Below are 25,315 nucleotides of genomic sequence, written 5' to 3' on the forward strand. Positions count from 1 at the left end.
TTACGCTAAAATTGATAAATAACATGTATAAAATTCATAAACAACATATGAATAACTCTAAAATTCATAACTAAACTACTATGCAAAAATAAATTATCTACTACGCTAAACTTCTTAAATAACATATTGCGCTAAAATTCATAACTACACTACTACGCAAAAATAACACATAAATATTAAATTTTCAATAAAGAAAACGCTTTAAAAATCTGACGTGCTTGAAGATATGCAGATCCACATAACGCTGGAAGATCACACGAACGAGCAAATCTACGAAATGAAAACGAAAAGATGTTAGTACAAATAAAAAAAACGAAACTGCATGCGAAAAAAATGATAAGTGTCGACACTACCAGAGAAGAAAGGCGATAATCGTTGAAGAAAATGTGTGTGAACCTCGGTATATATAGAAATCATAGCGACGATTTATAAAAACTCGTTGCCATTAGCGACGGATTTTTAATAGCGACGGTATTTGTAGATCGGCGACGTTTTTTTAAAACTGTAATTGTTTTTTTTTAAATGTGTTACTTTTTATTAGAATAAATTTAAAATTAAATTAACCAAATTTTAGTTTTAAATAATATCTGAAAAAATAATTGAAATAAAATTTAGTTTTATTTAGTGTCGGTTTAGTTTTGTTGTTATTATGACGTAAAATTAAAATTTTATAACAATAATTTAGAATGTTAATTAAGTAATTGAAATAAAAATCTAATATAACAAAACTTACAATGAACTCATCTCAATACCACTGTCGCTGGTCTGCAGTAACATGTTGCTGCTCTGTCATATATATACGTACGTACAAAACATATATATGCAAACAATTGGTTAATTATGTGCACAAAATCAAACATATTTTTTTCAGATTACAATTCAATATAATTAAACTCAACCTTATTCACTTTCGGCGTAAATGTCACAAACATCGTCGCTCGAATATTGAACCTCTTCTGTTTCACTTTCAGTGCTGTTCAAATCAATTTCGTTGTCGTACATAACATTAACATCGACTAGATTTTGAGACGTCAAAAGAAATTGAGTTGAGATGTCATGAGATCCACTTTCGTTGTTTTGAAACGCATCGGTCGCATCAATTTGATTCTGCTCAGTATGTGGCTCAACATCAGTGACATAAGCTCGCCTACGTAGAGTACTCACATGCATCCAATCTGATTCTGCTCGCTTCGTTGTTGGATAAGTCAAATACACAACTTGCGAGGCTTGTGTAGGAAACACAAATGGTTCGTAGTATCCCAGATTCTTTTTTCGATTGATCGTAGTATCCCAGATTCTCCAACCACATTTAGTCAAGTTACAAATTTCCTTATTGATTGTGTCAGAGTCAATCTCATACGAAGGTCTGAAACCAAACTCGTCCAACTCATTGAGTAATTCGTCCCCAGGTTTAGAGATAGGAGCCGACTGTAACACTTGTTTACCTCTTAGAAACATTGTCCTATTACGACGCAATGGATGATCTTCAGGTAAAAATTTCCGATGATTGTCAAACCATGATGTCTTGCCACTACATGGCAAGGTAAAGGCGTATGAATCAGACATGCAGTGAGGACATGCTTGTTTTCCGGAAGTGCTCCAACCAGACAACATTGCGTATGCAGGAAAATCACTTATCGTCCACATCAAAGCCGCACGCATATTAAAATTTTGTTGGGCGTGAATATCGTACGTGGGAACACCATTAGACCACAAGGATTAGTAGCTCAACGATTAACGGCTGAAGGAATACGTCCAATTCGTCTTTCGGGTTACTCGGTCCAGGTGCAATCACAGACAAGAACATGTATTACTCTTTCATACACATCCAAGGTGGTAAATTATATGGAGTAACAATGATAGGCCATAACGAATACTGCTGCCCACTTTGTCCAAAAGGTTGAAATCCATCTGTTGACAATCTGTAGACCGGGTTCCTCTATTGTTTGGGCTGTAAGGTATTGGGCTCCATAAGAGGAAGTCCAATGAGCATAAGGAAGAAGCTGGGCTTTTCTTAACTGATGAGTACAAGAAGCCCATTTCCGGATACCAGAAAAAAACGGTTAATGGGGTGAATAAGAAGGGAAGAGGGTTAAGCATAATCAGCACGAAAAATTGGAAAGGAAAAAAACTTGACTTCAAGAAACGAGACTTTCAGGAGAAAGAGAACAGAGAAGAACTTGGTGATTCGATCAAGAAATCAGGACAAGGAAGCTGCACTGAGGAAATCAGAAAGGGAAGAACACAACGAGTAGATCAGGGAATTAGGCTTGATCAGTTCGTGTTATTGTTCTTGATTTGTTCACTGATTTGTAAACTCTGTGTAAGAATATTGTTTCTGGAAATGGAAAGGTTGGTGATGTTTCTCCGTGGACGTAGGTCTTAACAAGGCCGAACCACGTAATTGTGTTGTGCTCTATCGGGTGTGTGTGTGTGTGATACATTGTTCATGCATGTGTGTAAATATTTCGGGTGATAAACTTTGAAGAGTGCGTGTCGTGGTCATCGGTGAAGCTATAAAGAAGCTAATAAAACGTAACAAGTGGCGCCGTCTGTGGGAACCACAAGAACAATGGGAACGATGAAGTACGATATTGAAAAGTTTACGGGAAAGAATTACTTCTCGCTATGGAGAATAAAAATGAGAGCCATACTTATTCAACAGGGCCTGGTAGAAGCACTAAAAGGAAAGGGGGAAATGTCAAGTTCAACAAAAGAAAAGGAAGATGTCATGGAGAAGGTACACAGTGCTATCATTCTATGCCTTGGCGATAAGCCATTAAGGGAAGTGGCAAGAGAAACGAATGCAGCCGCTGTGTGGAGTAAATTGGAATCATTATACATGACCAAGTCATTGGCAAATAGGCTGTATTTAAAACAAAGACTGTACTCCTTCAAAATCAGGGAAGAACATAGCCTTGAAGACCAAATTGAAGAGTTCATCAAGATTCTGGATGATTTAGAAAATATTGAAATCAAGCTGGAAGATGAAGATAAGGCGCTCATACTCTTAAATGGATTGCCAAGAACTTATGAACACTTCAAGGATGCGATCTTATATGGCAGAGAACAGACGATTACCCTTGAAGAAGTTATGTCAGCAATAAGATCTAAACAACTACACAAAAAGATCACATCAAGCACAGAACCCTCAGGTGAAGTACTAGTGACAAGGGGAAGGTCAGAGAGGAAAACACCAAGATTCAAAGGAAACAGGGTCTAGGTCCAAAAGCCAAGTAAGACTCAAGTGTTTCATTTGTCACAGGGAGGGTCACTTCAAGAGAAATTGTCCCGAGAGAAATAAGTGGAAACAAAATAAGTCAGCAGATCATGGTGAAGCATCTGTGGTGTCAGAAGGTTATGAGTCAACTGATGCCCTTGTAATAACCACTGAAAACTCAGATAATGAGTGGATACTAGACTCTGGATGCTCGTTCCATATGTGTCCAAATAGATCCTGGTTTGAAGATTTGACAGAGGCTGAGGGAGGTATGGTCCTGTTAGGAAACAATAAGGAATGCAGGGTCAAAGGTGCAGGCACCATCAGGATCAGAATGCATGATGGAGTTGACAGGCTGTTATTGAATGTGAGGTTTATACCCGAGTTGAAAAGGAACTTAATATCATTAGGTACACTAGATTCAGGAGGCTATACATTCAAATCTGAAAAGGGAATCATGAGAGTAATGAAAGGTTCACTGGTTGTTATGAAAGCCATGATGAAAAACTCTTTGTATCTGTTGATCGGCAATACAGTGATAGGTGGAGCCTCAGTAGCTCAAAGATCATAACACCAAAAAAGACTATGGCATGAAAGGCTAGGGCATCTAAGTGAAAAAGGACTCCAAGAGTTATCCAAACAGAAGCTGTTAGGTGATGAGAAAATTCAGCCCATAGAGCTATGTGAATATTGTGTCCTGGGAAAGGCAAAACAAGTCAGCTTTTCTGAGGCTAAACACACCACCACTAGACCATTGGAGTACATACACTCTGATATATGGGGCCCTTCAAAGACATCCACACATGGGGGAGGAAGATATTTCATGACCATCATAGATGATTTCTCAAAAAGGGTCTGGGTTTACATTCTGAAAACAAAAGACCAAGCGACTGGTAAGTTCAAGGAATGGTTATTGATGATTGAAAATAAAACAGACCTGAGAGTCAAACACATCAGAACCGATAATGGACTAGAGTATCTATCTGAACAATTTGACAGCATGTGCAAAGGAAGAGGCATTACCAGACATAGGACAGTGGCAGGCACTCCACAATAGAATGGGATTGCAGAAAGGATGAATAGATCTTTACTAGAAAGGGTAAGGTGTATGATATTAAGCGCAAGGTTGCCAAAGACATTTTGGGGTGAGGCTCTCTTTACTGCCTGCTATCTCATTAATAGGAGTCCAGCAAGATCCATAGGTTTTAAAACACCTATGGAGGTCTGGAGTGGTAGTCCAGCCGATTACAAAGGTTTAAAAATATTTGGATGTCTTGCCTACGCACATGTAAAACAAGATAAATTAGATGCTCGAGCTCTAAGATGTATTTTCATAGGCTATCCGGAAGGAATAAAAGGCTACAAGGTGTGGAACCTAGAGCCAACTGGGCCAAGGTGCTTCAATACAAGGAATGTTGTGTTTGATGAAACTAAAATGGGATATGATTTAAAGGAACAAAGCACTGAAAGAGAGACAGTGGAACCTGAGGAATCACAAGTTGAGGTGGAGCCCGAAAAGGAAACTCAAATGAAGGATCAAGAAGCCCAGAATGAATCTGAAGTTGAAATAATAAAACTACTAGAAGGGGTTATAAATGAACAAACCAAAACATACTCCTTGGCTAGGGATAGACAAAGAAGACAAATTAATCCCCCCCAGAAGTATGGTCAACTTGATCTGACTTGGTATGCACTGTCAATAGCTGAACAAGTGGAAACCATGGAACCTTCATCCTATAACGAAGCTGTGAACTGCAACAGCAGAAACAAATGGATAAAAGCTATGGACGATGAGATGGATGCCTTGAAGAAGAACGAGACCTGGGAACTGGTTAACAAACCCAAGGATCAAAGGTTGTTAGGATGCAAATGGGTTTATAAACTCAAGGAATCAAATCCAGGAACTGAAAATCCGAAATACAAGGCAAGATTGGTTGCAAAGGGCTACTCTCAACGTGAAGGAATAGATTTCAATGAAATATATTCGCCGGTCGTTAAACATAGTTCTATAAGGCTAATCCTTGCCTTGGTCACACAGCTGGATTTAGAGTTGCATCAATTAGATGTAAAAACCGCTTTTTTGCATGGAGAACTTGAGGAAACAATCTTCATGGAACAACCAAAAGGGTATGTGAAAAATAAAAGTCAGGGAAAGGTCTGCCTATTAAAGAAGTCTCTCTATGGCTTGAAACAAAGTCCAAGACAGTGGAATAAGAAATTTGATGACTACATGAGAGAGATTGGAATGTATACAAGTGACTATGATAGCTGCGTATACTTAAAGAAAGACAAGGAAAATATTGTTCTGTATCTCCTCATATACGTAGATGACATAATAGCATGGAAGAAATCATGATGTTGAAACAACAACTGAATGTCAAATTTGAAATGAAAGACTTGGGAGAAGCAAAGAAGATTCTGGGCATGGATATAAAGAGACGTAGAAGAGACAAGAGTTTGTTCCTAAGTCAAGGAAACTACTTAAGAAAGGTGTTACTGAGGTATAACATGCACAAGGCAAAAGCAGTAACATCCCCACTTGGACAACAGTTTAAACTCTCAAAAGAACAAGCCCCACATGACAAGGAAGAGATTGAGAGGATGAAACACATTCCATATGCAAGTGGTGTGGGGAGCCTAATGTATGGAATGGTATGTAGCAGACCTGATCTAGCATTTGCTATAAGTGTTGTATCCAGGTTCATGGCTGATCTTGGACCACCTCACTGGGAAGGGCTAAAATGGCTACTAAGATATGTGAAGGGAGCTGCAGACATGGGGTTGAAATTCAAACAAAGGAGTGTAGAAGAAGGGCCAGTGGTGGGATATGTAGACTTCAGATTTCGCAGGAAATACTGACACTAGAAAATCCACAACTGGATATATCTTCACTTTATTTGGAACGGCCATTACTTGGAGAGCTACACTCCAGTCAGTTGTGGCACTATCAACCACGGAAGCAGAATTTATAGCAACCACCGAAGCTGTCAAAGAAGCTCTATGGCTGAAAGGATTCATAAGTGAACTGGGAATAAAGCAAGCTAAGGTGGTTGTATATTGTGACAACCAAAGTGCAATACACTTGTCTAAACATCAAGTTTACCATGAACGATCAAAACATATTGATGTTAAGATGCACTTTGTGAGGGATGTCTTGAATAAAGGTGAAGTGTGTCTGGAAAAGGTTCCATCTGAAGATAATCCCGTTGATATGCTAACCAAAACACTACCCTATGCTAAGTTCAGACACTGCTTGAACTTAGTAAATGTAGTGGAGTTCAAGTAAAGACAATAAGACAGAGAAGCAGCCAACCATTAGAGAAAAGGTGGAGATTATAGATCGGGTTCCTCTATTGTTTGGGCTGTAAGGTATTGGGCTCCATAAGAGAAAGTCTAATGAGCATAAGGAAGAAGCTGGGCTTTTCTTAACTGATGAGTACAAGAAGCCCATTTCCGGATACCAGAAAAAAACGGTTAATGGGGTGAATAAGAAGGGAAGAGGGTTAAGCATAAACAGCACGAAAAATTGGAAAGGAAAAAAACTTGACTTCAAGAAACGAGACTTTCAGGAGAAAGAGAACAGAGAAGAACCTGGTGATTCGATCGAGAAATCAGGACAAGGAAGCTGCACTGAGGAAATCAGAAAGGGAAGAACACAACGAGTAGATCAGGGAATTAGGCTTGATCAGTTCGTGTTATTGTTCTTGATTTGTTCACTGATTTGTAAACTCTGTGTAAGAATATTGTTTCTGGAAATGGAAAGGTTGGTGATGTTTCTCCGTGGACGTAGGTCTTAACAAGGCCGAACCACGTAATTGTGTTGTGCTCTATCGGGTGTGTGTGTGTGTGATACATTGTTCATGCATGTGTGTAAATATTTCGGGTGATAAACTTTGAAGAGTGCGTGTCGTGGTCATCGGTGAAGCTATAAAGAAGCTAATAAAACGTAACACAATCCTAATCTCACATTTCGGATTTCTGATGAAAAAGATGGATGCAAAGCGTCAAAATGACGCGACGCTGCACAATCAGAAGGGTGTGTCATAGTGTCACCGTCAAAATGATGATCATTATGCCAACGCATATGTGACGCTGTAGCTTTCGAAGCATACAGTCTTTGCAAACGTGGAGTGATCGGAAAATAATACATCAACTTGTATGGAATTCCCTTCTTCTGAGGATTTTGAGATCGACTTCTACTACGTTTGTATCGAGGATGTTCACATATCTTACACTCTGTTAAAACATCGTCAACACCCCAGTATATCATACAATTATTCTTGCATGCATCAATCTTTTCAACCGGAAGCCCTATATCTTTGATAATTTTCTTGGTCGCGTAAAAACTATCAGGGACGTAGTTATCATACGGACATAACTCTGACATGAGTTGACACATGTCATTGTAATTGCGCTCGGACATGTTGTGTTCATGTTTCATCTTCAGTAACCGAGCGAGCACAGACAACACAGAATGACCGTGTGGATTTCCATCCCAAATTTCTTTCTCGGCTGATTTAATGCATTCATACAATGATTTAATATAACTGTTTGGACTTTCAGGAACTTCAAGACCAATATTTATTGTAGGATTTTCTTCACCAAAATTCTCATTCTCATTTTCAGGGTTCTCTTCAAAGTTAACATTTTCTTTAATAGTATCAAAAAAATCCGGAAATGTAGTTTGAGCAATTGGTGGTGCCCTACGAGAGTAAGATGACGAAGGAGCTTCCATATTAAAATTAGGATAGAACGGGCGAATATATTCCTCTCCATGAAAATACCAATTGTAGTAATCCGGTACAAATCCATAACGACCGAGATGAACCTTGACAGCATCTTCATCTAAATATGTTTGGTTCTGAAATTTTTTTCGATTGCAATGACAATGGATATTTCCATTTAATAAACATTCATGATGACTAAGTGCAAATGTTACAAACGACTCTACACCAACACAATATTCAGCCGTTAGAAATCCATTCTCCAACCGACGATACATCCAATTTCTATCGTTATCCATTTTATCCTACAAAATAATAAATAAGATGTATTTTACTTTATAATGAGGTGTCATCAGGTATTTTGTTTAAAAAACTTTTCGCCTTTTATACTTGTCGTATCCCTTACCGGGAGTGTGGAATGTCGTCTTAACATCCTCCCAGGATTTATAACAAGTTTTTGAAAAATTTATTAGATAATAACATTATATTATACATTAATATATATACAAGATAGAAATTTACTAAGAATTGAATTGCAAAAAAACGTACCTAAGAAAAAACAAAAAATGTCCACGAGATAAGATTTTTATCGCGCGCAAATGTGAGTGAAGGAAGTGCTGTGGAGAAAATTCGTCGAAAACGCAACAATTTATAGACAGTTTGCTAATAACGATAGTTTTTTGAAAACTCGTCCCTAATAGCGACAGTTTTAATAAACTGTCGCTATTAGCGACGGTTTCATTTCAACCGTCTCCGATCTAAATAGGCGACGGTTTAACTTTTACCGTCGCTAAAGGTAACGAAGGTTTTTGTAAACCGTTGCTATTTTAAATTTTAGCGACGGTTTAAGTAAACCGTCGTTAATGATAGCTACGGTCTACTTTTCGACCGTCGCTACTGTAGTGACAGGTTTCAGTAAACCGTCGCTTATTAAATTAAGCGACGGTTTAATAAAAATCGTCGTTAATTATAGCGATGATTTTTTGAAAATTGTCGCTGTTATATGGACGGTTGACTTTAAACCGTCGTTATTATAACGACGGTTTTTATTAAACCGTCGTCGAATTTGATAATCGACAGTTTTTTAGACACCGTCGCTATTATAGCGACGGTTTATCAAAACTCGTCGCTATTATAGAGACGGTTGACTTTAAACCGTCGTTACTATAACGACGGTTTTTATTAAACCGTCGCCGAATTTGATATGCGACGGTTTTTTAAAAATCGTCGCTATTATAGCGACGGTTAATCAAAACTCGTCGCTATAATAGCGACAATTTTACAAAAACCGTCGTTATGTTGACCGTTTTTTTGTAGTGCAGGAAGAAGACCGTTCCAAGATTAGTCGGACGAAATTTGGATACCTGAATCGAAAATTGAAAAAAAAAAAACTGATATAGAAAACATACATTACATATTGATTTCGTACTATATATATATATTAAAATAGAAATAATTATTTTAACCTGGGTTGCAAATAACTTTCAAATCATTATTTTGAAAAGCAAATCCCATGTAAGCATGACTTATGTGCAAAATATATTGATTTTAGAATCTCTATCAAAAACTCTTGAATCATAGCTTGAAAATATGGAAATCTTCGACTCAAAATAGACATTTCAGGTGTCTATGTCAAAAAAAAAAAAAAAAAAAAAGCGAGAACTCAACATCATTGTATTTTTTATGCAATAGTTGTCTAATCAATAAACAAAATCGTCATTTTACAATAAAAATTAATATTTTTTATGTGTGACTCAAACAGAATATATTTCTCATAAAATTGACTCGATGGTCCGTCTCACATAAGTTTTTGTGTAATCTCTGCTATTACTATTTTTAAAAGCTTTATTTCTCACAAATGCCATTTAATGTAGGATTAGAAAAAAAGCTTAAGATTAATTTAATGGATTAAAGATGTGCTGATGAACCATTTAATTCCATTGGAAGGGTCCACGTCTATGTAGACGCATCATTAGAGAATAATACGGGAACCTAGGTACCGAATTAATGCAAAATAACAGCAAATTAATTTTGCGCCTATTTTTCGGAGATTTTAAGTTAGAAATGCCAAAAATTTGTGTGAGATGGTCTTACGGGTCGTATTTTGTGAGAAAAATCTTTTATTTGGATCATCCATTAAAAAATATTATTTTTTATGCTAAGAGTATTACTTTTTATTGTAAATATCGATAGGGTTGACACATCTCACGGATAAAGATTCGTGAGACCGTCTCAGTGTCTCACAAGAGACCTAATCATTAGAAATATAGCATAGAGCTCAAATGCATCTAGACATTATATATTAGAATCAAAATTTTATATATATATATATATCGAGATTACCGAAAATTTCGATATATATCGAAGAAAACCACACAATATTTGTATATGCGAGTGACAATATAAATTGAAGCAAAACAAGAATTTTTTTAATATATATATGTGCGCGCGCGTGATTTTTTTGGTGTGAAGAGAGGTTATTTTGGTCATTATCATCCATACATTGAATTATGTCAAAGGTAACCCTGATTACATGTTAAAATTCAAATAATTCTTTAAAAGACATTCAATATTCTTGAAACATATATTAGTGACTGCTATAATGCAAGTGGGATGGATTACTTTAATTAAGGAAAAATTTGAAGTTATACATAATTAATTTCTTGATGATTTATCTTATCTTATCTCATCTCATATTTAGTTGGTCATATTATTTATCTTACATCAATCAAATCATTGAATTTGAATTACAATATTATATTTAATAAATAATATTATTAATATTTTATTAATTATTAAAAGAAAAAAAGATAATTTATCATTTTATCTCAAATTTAATCAATTAAATCTAACAAACTATTATTTATCAATCAAATCAAATAGGATATTATCTATAATTATTTATTTATTATTGTATTAGATTATTTATCTCTATATTATCGTTATATCTTTAACTTCAAATGGTATCTTAAAGTATTATCTAACTACACACATTTAGACTTTCTGATACTTATATTTCAAATTTTCTGATGTTCGAACATTAAATAATTTCAACCTTTAAAAAAAAGCACTTAAAAGTTTAAACTACTTATTAAATTAAGATATTTCGTTCGAGTTAGCAACATTGAATTAGAATTATTGTCAGTTGAGTTCTCAGAAAGTCGGCAGTGGAAACTGCGTGGAAATAGAATAATTGAACACGAAATTCTTAAAAATAAATTCAGTTGGGCTATCAAATGGAGATTAAAATAGGGTAACTGAAATGCAAAAGATTGTTCAGAGACTTCAGTTCTCTCGCGTAACTCATTTTTCCTTGCGGGAGGATTGTACTAGAAGAATTTGGTAATTACAATAGTTTGAAATCACATATTTCAGTATAACTTACTACTGCCTAACTGAATCTCTTATCGACTTAGAGTTCATATTCATATCAATTCGCAGAGCGAATATATTTGCACATTCACTTGCTAATTTTGCTATTTCTTCCCCCTTCCCATTTATTTGGCAAGAGGATTTTTCAATTTGGTTGCTAAATCTTATGATAGACGATAGTCGATGTACCTCATTCTTAATAATATTACAATTTCTTACAGTCAAAAAATAAAAATTAAAAAAACTAAAATATTTGTTTGATCCTATAAGACAGCATAGTCTAAGGAGATTAATAAACAGCAAAATAATATTTTTATTTAAAAATAATATTATTAAAACAGACGGGTAAATACAAATAATATCAACAAGTCGTCGAAAAATTTAGAAACGATGTTATAATTAAGCACTTTAGATAGCTTTCTTAATTATAAGACTTTTTACCATCAGCAGAGAATATGTATTTTATATTATATATATATATATATATATATTAGAGTTTTTTTGATTATGGATGATACGATCATTTTCTTACCAAACCACGATGATACAACCGTTTATTTTTCACTCGTAATGTGTTAAAAAAATAGTACGGATATATTTTTTAAAAATTAATATAAATTGAAAATTTTGGACAAATATTTAAAAATATGTAAATCAAAATAAATATTATTTAAATAGATTATTTGATAAAACAATATAATGAATATATTTTTAAAATTTTATTCACGTCTTATTGAATCACAAAACATATCTTTGTTATATATCGAAACAAGAAACTATTTTTTGAAAAAAATAGTTTGACCAATATCATTTTTCAAGATTTGCATATTATTTAAATTAATATATAATTATTGCAATTTATAACAAGTTTCACTTATATTTTAAATTTACATTTTAAAACTATTTTAAATATACTTTTTAAATTAACTTTATTAAATAAATAATTGATAAAATAGATCGAGTATTTTTATTTTCTTCTGTCAATTTTTTAAAAGTTCATATTATATGTATCATTTATGAAATCTATACAAATTAAGAAGAGTGAGTCGAGCTATACAAATTATGAAATCTATAAAAATTATATGTATCATTTATGAAATCATTTACCTATAATAAAAAGAGTGAAAAAATAAAAAAACAAATAAGAAGAGTGGGTCGAGCTTTTCACACAGTGAAGAGCTCGAGTCAGGTCTGAAGAGTGGGTCGAGCTCGACTTCTAACACCTCGGACTCGACCATCCTGTATTCTTTATTTTTTCTTTTTACTGTTATGTTTTGTGTCGTTTCGTCGATCCGTTTCGTTCCACCGATAACACGCCGTTTTCTATCTACGTAACGACGCCCCAAAACATCAACGTTTACGTCTCGGAACTTCGTTAAGATGGGCCTCGTTTCCGTTCCGATACCGTTTCAACAAACCATGATTACCAATGACCTAAAGTATTTTCACAGCATGAAAACCTAAAAGAGAATTGAATGTGAACTTGCATTTATTGAGTAATAATAATAATGTTCATTTTTCAAATGGGCTGCATTTAGTCAAATTTAAAGTAACGATGAACTTAAACTAGGTGGGTTAAAACAACCTCCCAATTGCTTAAAATCCACGTATCTCTGTAATATTTATCAGACCTTCTCTTCCACGTGCACTTATTTTATTTTTTTCTTGAAAAAAATACCTCTTGCCTTAGACATTAGTGTCAATGGCTTCTTTCTGAAATTCTCTATATTTCCCCTTTTCTTGATCACTTTGCCATAACGTTTTTTTTTTTTGTTTTCATTTCTTGATCTGGGAATCTATTGTTTCAAAGGAAAAGTTGATTCTTGCCCTTCACAAAGTGAGAAACTTGTATAAAAATCATTTCTTTTGTGTCCATGGAAAACGATTATCGAGTTGTTAAGAGGGGTGATCAGATGGAATTGCCTCCGGGATTCCGATTTCACCCGACGGATGAAGAATTGATCACTCATTATTTGTCCCAGAAAGTTCTCGACAGCAGTTTTTCATGTATAGCTATTGGTGATGTTAACATGAACAAAATTGAGCCGTGGGAATTGCCATGTAAGAAAGCTTGAGAACTTTGTGCTGATATGTTTCATTTCATACTTTTAAGTTATAATACTGATCATGTAACGTTTCTTATGTTTTCTAATGAAGGGAGAGCAAAATTGGGTGAGAAAGAATGGTACTTTTTCTGTGTAAGGGACAAGAAGTACCCGACTGGATTAAGAACGAACCGAGCTACGGTTTCCGGTTACTGGAAAGCTACCGGGAAAGATAAGGAGATTTTCCGGGGGAAGACGCTCGTCGGGATGAAAAAGACCTTGGTTTTCTACAAGGGTAGGGCCCCTAAAGGGGAAAAATCAAATTGGGTTACTCATGAATATAGATTGGAGGGAAAATTATCCTTTGACGACCCTCCAAAATCTGTGAAGGTAGAAAAATCATTCTTCCCCTGTTTTCCTCTGTTTTTGCATTTCTTTGGATCATTAAAGATTTGTGTTTTTTGTTGTTTTACAGAATGACTGGGTGATTAGCCGGGTGTTCCACAAGACTTCTGGTGGGAAAAAGGTCCACATATCAGGGCTAATGAGAATGAACCCGAAAGGGAACGATTCGACTCCTTCGACTCTGCCACCATTGATGGATCCTTCACCTTTCCAAGGCAACAGAAAGCCCGTCGAATCGGGACCAAACCACGTGCACTGCTTCTCCAATCCAATAGCCTCCCAGAATGGCCAAGAAAATCTGGCAATTCCTTTCAACCATCCCACGGATATTTTCTCTTTGGGACAACTCCATGCCATTCAAGGGGGAATGGGATTCCAAATCCCGGGCTCGATCCCGTTTCAGGATCCATCTATGTTAAGGAGTTTGATTGGGAATTATAGGCAGAATGTTGGTAAAGAAATGGTGATTTTGCCCCAAGAAACTGGATTAAACCGTGAAAATTCCTCGGTCCCGTCGAATCTTGAATTGGTGAAGAAATCATTTGGAGATCAAGAAGCTCCATCTGCTTCAGTTGGAGAACAGGATATTGATTGCATTTGGAGCTACTGAAGAAAATCTGATGAAGAAATGGAGAAATAATAGGGAGTTAGGAAGAAGGGATTATATTATATTATATTATATTATATTATATTAGAGTTGCCGCTTAAATTATATGGAATGATTTGTCTGTGCATAGAATTGAATGACCTAAGATCAAAATAAAGAATATTGTTATCTGATTTATGTCACGACATTGTAATCTTTGCTGTGGTTTTGTTACAATGGTTTGTTATGTTTTGTTTGGTTCTTGTTTGTTGAAAATATCGTGTCATATATTGTTAGTTATTACAAATGTTAAAAAGGAAAACAAAACAAGGAATTCTTGGTGTGTTTAGAAATTATTGTTAAATATAGACTATTAGCGTAATAGATTTTTGGTTAATAAAGATATCTATCCTAAAGATTTGTATTCTGCAATTTTTATTCGGTTTTAAAAAAAAAATCAAGTTTGACCGTCTCATGTGTCAATTATGTAAGATTGATTTCTCACCTAACTCGTGGAAATTATTATTTATCGTGTCCAAAATATTATTTTTAATATCAAATTTTGCTAGTTACGTTATTGAAAAATATTATGTAATATAATCTGGTTTGTGTGGAAAGTATTACTTCTGATTTCAAAATAATTACTTTTCGCTATGTATATAGATCAGTTTGATCAGTTTAATGAATCATATAGAATCCGGGCAAAAACTTGTGTGAGACGGTCTCACGAGTCGTATTTTGTGAGACAGATCTATTATTTGTGTCATCCATGAAAATATATTACTTTTTATGCTAAGTGTATTATTTTTTGTTGTGAATATCGGTAGGATTGAACCGTCTCACAGATAAAAATTCGTGAGACTATCTCACAAGAGATCTACTCATAAATCCGTTAGATTGTTACATAATCACTCATGGAGTTTTTTTTTGTTTGACCGAAACAATTCGAGTATTTCTCGAAAGTCACTCCTCTTCTCACTCTTTTCTCTTCTTTTATTTTTTATTAAATTTACTACATTGTATATATTTTGTAATTATGTATTATAGAGAACAAAAATTAATTTATATCTATAAAAAAGCAATTACTTAATAACACACGCTATAAAAATAAGTTGTACTGAATCAATTTGAAGAGTTTGAAATATGAATTTATTGTATGACCTTGTAAAGAATTATATATATATATATGTAGTTGTGTCCCGTCGTACATAAAAATTAATAAAAGAGTTGAAAAAATAAAAAATAAAAAATACTTGGATGACATTGGGGATCAAGTTGGCGGCTAGCAGACATATCAATTTGTTTATATTAAACCTTTTATTATTTTATTTTTAAAAAAAAGATTAAATTTTTTATCTAATGATAAAGGTCTCCATTCTTACATCATTAAAATACGAGCTTTATATCTAAAATTATTTAATTTTTTGAGCAAGATTTTCTTGCTCTTTTTTAATCTCAAATATTTAAAATTATTGTGATGTTTTATATATTTTTATTTGTGTATATATATGCTATTTCTATAATATTAATAAAGAAGAAATCATGTAATAAACAATTTTGACCTTTTAGACCTACCAAATTTTTTCTCATAGTATTCATATTTTTATTCCAAAATAATCTTTTTTTTCCCTGAAAATGACTACATTTAACATAATAATTTATATTCAAATTTGAAATAAATTATTGAATTGTGTATTAATTTTCACTGATATATATAATATATTTAAAAACAGTATGATAGTAATTATTCGATATTTTATTTAAATAAATGAGAAATTGGAGATAGAGTTGGTTTTTGTGTACGTCCAAGACAATTGAAACGAGAAAAAAGTCGGCATTCTTCTTTGCTCACATTCTATACGCCTCGGTGTACTGTAAATGCCCATCCGATTTTTATTGTTTTCGTTGTTATTGTGTCACAAATGTCATCAGACCAAGAATAATCATCCATCTGATGAGCTAAATCCATATTCAACACGAGTCGCGATAATATTTTTATTTTGAAAAAAATCGCATTTTTAATCATGTAACTTGGATGTTTTTTTATTTTTATTTTTTTGTCATGTTTTGAGTCAATTCAAAATATTTGTTCACTAATTTATATTTTTTTAGTTCTTTTTCACTAGTGTGCTAACGCAACGTCGAAAAATGATGACATGACATCGGAGAAATGATGATGTCGCATGAAATTTCTGACGTGAGGTTGGACAATGCTGGTATGTCTGATGTCATGTCAGGACTCTAATAAAAAGATTAAAATTGAAAACAAAATCAAATAATAGAGTAAGATCATGAATTGATTGACCATATGAAAAAAAATGGAGAATATTGTGCAAGTTTTAGGATAAAAAAATCAATTTTACCTTTTATTATTATCAAGAAAAAAAAATTAATATTATACTATTATTTTAAAATTATTTTTAGCAATATATATTTTTATTTTTAATATATTTTTATAACAATGTAAATATTTATCGACACGATTTCCATGCACTTGGACATATGACTTCCATTCTATGGTTGTGTTTCGCACCTACTCATACCACAAATTAGTGTAAAAAATCAGATTTCAGTCAATTTTATAAATTCTTTCTTATTCATATTTAGATGCACAATTTTTCAAGTTCTAGCCAATATATTCATTGAGTTAGTATAGAGTTGAAATGGTCACAATCAAATACAAATAAGAAATTATATTTGAAAATACATTTTATTGATATTTAATAGTTCTAATAAATTATTATTGTATCTATATCACACCCAAATACCATGATTTAAATAAAATTTAATATCCCCATCAGCGCATAATATAATGTATACTATCGCTTCACACGATTCTCTAAAATCATATATTTGACACCAAATCTTCCGTGACACTGGTTCACGGATCAATTTTGTAAGACTTATCTTCAACTCGACCCGTTTTATGAAAAATATTATATTTTATGTTAAAAATATTGCTTTTCATTTTAAATATGGATCGGGGTGACCCATCTTACGGAAATAGATCAGTGAGACCGTCTCACAAGAGACATACTGTTTGTCGGAATTACTTTGTTATGGGTGGAAGTCAACTTTTAACATCTTAGAAGTATTGTATAGACATATCATCTCATAACAACTCATTTTAGAATATAATCGTCTAACAATGAACCGACTCCCAGGCTACGCGACCTAAAGTTTGAGTAGTAATCCAGGTCATCTAATCGGTTTTCCTGGATCCCGAACTCGAGTCATTCTAGTTCTAAACACGCATAGGATAAGCTTGACTCGAATAAGCTCGACACACCTTTCAAGACTTTTTATGTAAACATTTCGAGTCTCCAACCATTCAGGGCACCGATAGATCCACAAATCCAAGAATAGACAGCTATCTCATAGAGATCCCAACGAATTCAATAAAATCTAGGCAAAAACTTGTGTGAGATGGTCTCACGGATCATATTTTGTGAGACGGATCTTTTATTTGACGCATCCATAAGAAAATATTACTTTTTATGCTAATATTATTAATTTTTATTGTAAATATCGGTATGGTTCACCCGTCTCACAGATAAAAATTCGTGAGACCGTCTCACAAAATACATACTCTAAAATCTATGTATATGAAACCGAATCAAATCAAACAAAGCCGTAAATTTGAGTTAGACCCATCGAGTCGATCAAACCTCCCATACATGCACTATAAAATCGAATAATAGTTAATTGTATACGAAATTTGCCAACTTTTATTTAGGATCATGTCCCATTAAATTTTTATTTCCTGGTATCTAAATTGAAAAATAAAGGTTCTTCTCTCCAAAAAAAATAAGGATGGATATACCAATTATATCAACAGATAAGGCAGACTCCGATGAAATTTGAAACAACGTTTTTAAGTAAAATGTAACCATGCACGTCAGAATAAGCACTAATCATATGCACGCGTTGCAACCCAATCCATTTATTCTATTAAATTTAAATTAATTTCCAACTTTTGGATAAGCGACACATATTGTTGCGATAATATGAAATATACGTGTAATTAATTATTTTTGAATTTCGAATTAAATGAGAAATAATTCAAGATTTTTTAAAAAATTAATTAAATGGGTTCTATCGTAATTTTCTTTTCAGAATAGGACATATGATACTATAATATATAGCAATATTTGACTTTATTTTAGTGTTCTAGAAAGTTTTTGGAGAGAGTATTTATAAATGGTTTTAAGAGCTAAAAATATATGTTTATCTTATTTTTAGTGGATATATCGTTTTAATTAATGCATGTGTCAAATTACATAAGCTTTTGTTTAGTTGTTCAATGGTTTTAGGATGTTTTGTAACCGGATTTGTGATCGAACCGATTTACCTTCTAAAACGGTTCAATTTGTCGAACTAGAAAATTATTATATTATATAAAATAATAATATAGTAAGTAATATATATTAAAATCTTAAATATGTATACAAATAATTAAAAAATATATTTATAAAAGTTTAAATTCAAAACAACATATATATAATCAAATATAATTATATTTATATGTTGGGGTGCAATAATTGTCCCTTCTTCTTATAACAATTGAAACGTGACACTTGAGTTGCTATACAATTTAAAAGATTTGAGTTACACCATTATCACTAGCTATAACTTTTGGTAAAATGATAAGTTTTCGGTCCTACAATTAGTATCATAGCTAAGGTTAGAGTTTCGATTCTCATTGCTTGCAAAGAGTGCAATCATTGAGAAAGAAAGATATTATTGAGGTGCAATAATTGTCCCTATTAGTTTGAGAAGTCGAAACGTGACGCTTGAGCTGCTGTACAATTTAAAATATCTGAGTTACACAATTATCATGAATTATAGTTTTTGATAAAGCGACAAACGTTCAGTCCTACAGTATATATAATATTTTTTAAAAATATTCAAAATAAGCTCAAATACTATTAAATAATATTTCAAAGAAAATTCAAAATCAAAATAATATTATATATAAATAAAAATAAAATCTAAAATATAATAAATAAACTTTTTAAAAAGAAATATGAGAAAAAAAATTAAATTCTAAAAAGGATTAAAAAATTAAAAATATTTAAAATATGTTAAACCAGCCGGACCATTTTAACCGGTCCAACGTTCTCGATCGGTCCGATCAATTCGACTGTAAAATGGTTTATGGAGTAAATCCGAGTGGCCGGAGCGAACTACTCTGTCCGGTTCGATTTTAAAAATACCATTTATTAGATCATGTTTTGATTGATATTCATGAGATAATGTCGTGACAGAGAACGAGATATTTAAAATATGAAAAAAATGATAAAATCGAGTAAGTTGACATAATTTGGCCTCATTATGATAAGTTGAATTTCCATTTCAATGAACTAACTTCAATTAGATTTTTTTTATGACGTGAAAACATGCCACCGCTACTCTTAGGTGTGTTCTGGGTAAATCAATAGATTAACACAATATCTTACAGATCATGCAAGCCAAGTAAACTGTACTAAGTAAGTAAGTTAAGTACAACAAATTCGTCCGAAAAAATGTTGGCTGGGCAAGGAATTGTGATATCGAAATCAAGTCTTAACGATAATGGATGACGTGATTAAGAAAATTTGGAATCTAAATCCAATTAAAACTACATTTCCTTCTAATTGGTATAATAATTTGTCAGATTTATCAATATTCTTAAATATGTCCACGTGTATGGACAAAATAAATAAATAGTGAAGTTTAGGTAACATTTCTCTTTCATTCATTTATTCCTAAATACTTACAAAACAATGTACTGCTAATGCAACAACTCACACATTTTGGGAATGTATGTACATGAGGTTTACCTAAAAATGGATAAAAGGAGATTAGCTGGATGGCGGATTCGATAACACACAAAAAAATTTTGGTTGTATTACGAACATGCAATGACAGAACCAGGAATATGGTTCTATCTAGCTAGAATTTTAAACTTTAGAATTTTTAATATTTTAAATTGATCTACCCGAACTGATATAAAATTAATAAAAAATTTACATATAATTTTTTTTTAAATGGTGAAGCCAGGAATAAGGCTCTGGACTAGAATTTTAAACAATAAAATCTTTTAATATTTTAAATTGATCTATTTGGATTACTATCAAATTAATCCAAAATTTACATATAATTTTTTTTTTAAAGAACTTGAGTAGCCCGGGTGACAATGAACGTGGCCCCGCCATTTTCCTTCATTCATTCCTTTATTTTGGATTAAATATAGAGTTAAGAGTAGATTTCTTATGAGATGGACAAACAAATTTTTATATGTGAGACGGGTCAACCCTACCGATATTCACACTAAAAAGTAATACTTTTAGCATAAAAAGTAATATTTTTTCATGGATGTCCCAAATAAGAGATTTGTCTCACAAAATACGACCCGTGAGACCGTCTCACACAAGTTTTTATCTAGAGTTAAATTAAAGTGTCGAGACATTTAAATCACATGTATAATTCCTTTACAAAATAATTTTTTTTAGCATTTAGAGATGCCCATAATCGAATAATAATAATAATAATTTTTTTTGTGAACAAATTATTATTATATCGAAGGTATGTAAGATGTCTCCATACAATGTTTCAAAGATATGATAATAATTTTATTTAAATTTATTATTATTATGATAGCAACGCTGTAACAATCAACATGAAAGGTTTTTTAAGCAAACTATTTTTTTTGGGTGATATTATATATTAGAACTTATAGATATATAATATAATCTACAAGATATAGTTTGTCTAAAAAAAATAAATAAATAAAATATATAGTTTGTCTTATTTAAGATCAAATATCTAAATAATATTAGATGTAATACAAGGTTTAAAGCTATACTAAAATTCTGGTTTCGTATCCGATTGAAGTATTATTAAAACCATAGATGTTGGATGGATAGACACAACCTCGACGAAGAGTAGGGTTCTTGTGAGACGATTTCACGCATCTTTATTCGTGACACGATTCAGTCATATCTATATTTACAATAAAAAGTAATATGTTTGACAAATAAATTAATATTTTTTATGAGTGGCCTAAATAGAATATCTGTATCACAAAATTGACTCGTGAGATCTTCTCACATGATTTTTTATGTCCGAGAAAAACGTGATCGTAAGAGTTAATAAACGTGTTGAATTTTATACCAAACACAAGCAAAATCGAACGAGTCTTTATACTAGAGTTAGAAATTTTCAAAGACAGTAAAACTTTTCTTTTCCACTAATAGAAGGGTAAAATAGAATAAAATGCAAGAGTTTCAATCCTGATTGACTTGTTATACCTTTTCGTCCAAATTCTTGAAGCAAAATTATGTCGAGGATAATCACGTAATTCAAGAGATTTTCCAGGGACAATTGTGTCATTTGAGCGCGTTTCGTGAGGCGAGAGTTTAGGTGCCTCTCCAACTGTCGACACGTAAGCATGTGGGGGCCCACAGGAGGCCAGAAGAAAACATTTCTGCAGAGGCTGTACCGCGTCGGCCCATAATCGTGGGAAGCAATTGTCATATCCAAATATTAAATTTGATTGGATAGTTCCAGAATTAAATTTAGAGATATACGGAGCATATCACAGAATCTAGAAATTTGAAACTACTTTACGTAAACAAGTTCGAGGTCGGTTTATTTAAAGTATATATAGACTCGAGCTCGGTTCGAGTTTTTATCATAAATTTTGAGTTCATCTCGTTTTAAAATTATCAAGCTTGTGAATAACTCGAGCACGACTAGTTAGTAGCTTGTTTATCCTGTTCGAGCTCGTCAAACATTCTTACTAAAAAGGTAAACTATAATATAAAAATTTAAGGGGGTATACTTATCATTTTATAGTTTTTTCGTCACTTCTCCTATATTCAAATTTCGATGGAAGAAAATGCAAGTTATTATTGTACACTCAAGGCCTAACAAACTAGTCGAGCTCGAGCTCGTGAACATGATCGAGAGCTTACAAGTCGAATGTCCTTAAGCTCGAGTTTGATTCGATAAAATTGTCGGTGTCACGCCCCGGGACGGGGGTTGGTTGACACCGGCGTTGCTCTCAAATTTACATTCGAAAACAACAAGACTCAGAAGTACAAAATTCAGAAACCAGTCTTTTATTCATAATAATCATTGTCTGATACAAACTCAATGATAAATGTTTTACAGCGGAAATGTAAAACCAAAAAATATAACGTCTGAACAGATGCAGCGGAATATAAATCAGAACTAAGAACAACGATCTTCATCACCAGCCCCAAAACTGAAGTTGCTCCTCTTCTTCTAACAACTCTTCATCGTTCTTATCTGAGATGAGTTTGGTGAGTGAGTGATATGATTGTTACTTAGTAAGCGGGGGCGTGCATAACTCCCAGTTTTCGAAATCATTTTCATAGAGAAACAGTAATACGAATGATATACAGAAATTCTCATTTTCATAACAGAAATCAGTATTCAGTATTCGGAAATCAGTAATCAGTATTAAGTAATTAGGAATCAGAAGTTTAACAAGTAAGCACTGAGCACGTTCATGAATTTCATGGCTAAACTGATATCAGTCCCCTATATGTTCTCTCCTCTAAGGGGTGAGGCCAGTAATCAGTAATCAGTAATCAGTAATCAGTAATGTTCAGAATATATATTCCTACCATTAGTTCACTAAGTTTCAGTGCTTCAAAATCAGAAATCAAGAATATACTTTTGCTTTAAAACAGAGATCATCAAACGGGTTTCAAGATATTTATACATAAGCCTACTTACAGTAATTTGCTAAAAGTATTTCGGTTGAAGTCTGAAATCTGCTTCTTCTTGCTACTGGTTTCTGCTGCTCGAAAATCAGCACTTTCTTAGCTCGAAAATTCAAGTGAAAATCTCAAGATTTGTGTAACCCATTTCAGAGGTTTGAGAGTGTTATATATAGGCAAAATTTTGACTGTTAGCCTCCCAATTAATGATCATAATCTGCAATTAACAATCTTTATTCCATTTTAAATGCTTCAGTTACAAGTCATGGCTGAATTAATAACTGTCTGCTGGAATTTTCGTGCTGCTGCTGGATTCTAATCTGCTGAAAAAATACCAGCTTCTGAAATATTAGCTTCTGCTGGAATTTTTAGCTTCTGCTGAAATTTGCTAGCTGCTGCTACTGCTGGAATTTCAGGTTCTCACATCCCTCCCTCTTTATGAGAAGTTTCGTCTTCGAAACTTGGCTATGCATGATCTTCAAAGAGATAAGGGTATTGTTCTCGCATCTTTTCTTCCAACTCCCAAGTAGCTTCTCTTTCGGTGTGATTGGACCATTGTACTTTGACATATGGAATAGTTCGTCGCCTCAGTACTTGGTCTTTGTTATCCACAATTCGAATCGGAATTTCTTCATATTTCAGCTCTTCATTTAGATTGCCCTCAACCAACAGTGGTCCAGCTTCAAGAATATGACTAGGATCGGAAATATATCTCCTCAGCTGCGAAACATGGAATACATTGTGAATTCTTGACATGTCGGGTGAAAGTGCTAATCTATAAGCAAGTGTTCCCACTTTCTCAAGAATTTCAAATGGTCCGACGTATCTGGGATTCAGTTTCCCAGCCTTATTGAATCGGATTACACCCTTAATGGGTGACACTTTTACATATGCCTTTTCTCCAACTTCAAATTCCACGGGTCGTATTTTCTGATCAGCCCAGCTTTTCTGTTGATCTTGTGCAGCTTTTAATCTCTCCTTGATCAAAGCGACTTTCTCCACTGTTTCTTGGATCATTTCGGGTCCAACAATGGCTTTTTCCCCTACCTCATCCCAATACAGTGGTGATCGACATTTTCGTTCATACAGAGCTTCGTATGGTGCCATTCCAATACTACTGTGGTAACTATTATTGTATGCGAATTCGATTAAGGGCAGATGTTCGCTCCAATTACCACTGGAGTCTAGAGCACAAGCTCTCAGCATATCCTCAAGAGTTTGAATTGTTCTCTCTGTTTGACCATCGGTCTGAGGATGATAGGCCGTACTAAGAGTAACCTTTGTCCCCATAGCTTGTTGAAAGCTCTTCCAAAATCGAGACGTAAACCTAGGATCTCTGTCTGATAGTATGCTAGCTGGTACTCCATGTAATCGCACGATCTCATTCATGTATAAGGTGGCTAGCTTGTCCAAATTATAATTCATGCGGACAGGTAAGAAATGTGCAGATTTTGTGAGTCTATCTACGATTACCCATATTCCGTCATGACCTTGTCTCGACTTTGGTAAACCAACTACAAAATCCATGGAAATATGTTCCCATTTCCATTCCGGGATTTCTAATGGTTGAAGAAGTCCACCATGTCTTTGGTACTCTGCCTTGACTTGCTGGCACACGTGACACTTAGAAACAAACATTGCCACGTCTTTCTTCATTCCATTCCACCAGAAATTTTTCTTCAAATCTCTGTACATCTTGGTACTGCCAGGATGTACTGAAAATTTTGACTTATGTGCTTCAGACATTACTTCTTGTCGAAGGTCATCAATGTCTGGTACGCACAATCGTCCTTTCATCCACAAGATTCCTTTGTTATCCGTCTCGAATTCTGGTGATTTCCCTTCTTTAGCTTACTCTTTCAGCTTCACTAAAGCGGAATCTCTATCTTGACTCATTTTGATGGCCTCTCGAAGGCATGGTTGTGCTGAAAGTGACGCTAGGATTACTTTGTTCATATCCTTCCTACTCAATGCATCGGCTACCTTATTTGCTTTGCCTGGGTGGTAGCTTATCGTCAAATCGTAGTCCTTCAAGAGTTCAATACATCGTCTCTGTCTCATGTTTAACTCTTTCTGAGTGAACAAGTACTTGAGGCTTTGATGATCAGTGAAAATCTCACACTTAACACCATATAAATAGTGTCTCCAAATTTTTAGTGCGAATACCACTGCAGCTAATTCAAGGTCATGTGTTGGGTAATTCTGGTCATACGGCTTCAACTGTCTTGACG

At 33.7% G+C, this 25,315-nt stretch overlaps 2 protein-coding genes across 2 annotated transcripts; one reads left to right on the plus strand and one right to left on the minus strand.

Annotated features, from left to right (window-relative positions):
- Positions 1-7,145: 7,145 nt before the first annotated feature.
- On the minus strand, positions 7,146-8,243 carry LOC142550240 (uncharacterized). Its single transcript, XM_075659478.1, has one exon. It carries the CDS (start codon positions 8,241-8,243, stop codon positions 7,146-7,148), a length of 1,098 nt encoding a protein of 365 aa, XP_075515593.1.
- Positions 8,244-12,945: 4,702 nt separating this feature from the next.
- On the plus strand, positions 12,946-14,604 carry LOC142549352 (NAC domain-containing protein 100-like). Its single transcript, XM_075658265.1, has 3 exons — positions 12,946-13,377; positions 13,474-13,751; positions 13,837-14,604. The coding sequence occupies exons 1-3, from the start codon at positions 13,191-13,193 to the stop codon at positions 14,374-14,376; spliced, it is 1,005 nt and encodes a 334-aa protein (XP_075514380.1). The 5' UTR covers positions 12,946-13,190; the 3' UTR covers positions 14,377-14,604.
- Positions 14,605-25,315: the final 10,711 nt, after the last annotated feature.

This window comes from Primulina tabacum, chromosome 6 (assembly GCF_025594145.1).
Source record: "Primulina tabacum isolate GXHZ01 chromosome 6, ASM2559414v2, whole genome shotgun sequence".
Classification (NCBI taxonomy): domain Eukaryota; kingdom Viridiplantae; phylum Streptophyta; class Magnoliopsida; order Lamiales; family Gesneriaceae; genus Primulina; species Primulina tabacum.

Coding starts and splice junctions, on each gene's coding strand:
- LOC142550240 (XM_075659478.1), bottom strand. CDS start 8,243: ATGGATAACGATAGAAATTGGATGTATCGTCGGTTGGAGAATGGATTT.
- LOC142549352 (XM_075658265.1), top strand. CDS start 13,191: ATGGAAAACGATTATCGAGTTGTTAAGAGGGGTGATCAGATGGAATTG. Junction 13,378..13,473: donor TGAGCCGTGGGAATTGCCAT/GTAAGAAAGCTT, acceptor TTTCTAATGAAG/GGAGAGCAAAATTGGGTGAG. Junction 13,752..13,836: donor ACCCTCCAAAATCTGTGAAG/GTAGAAAAATCA, acceptor GTTGTTTTACAG/AATGACTGGGTGATTAGCCG.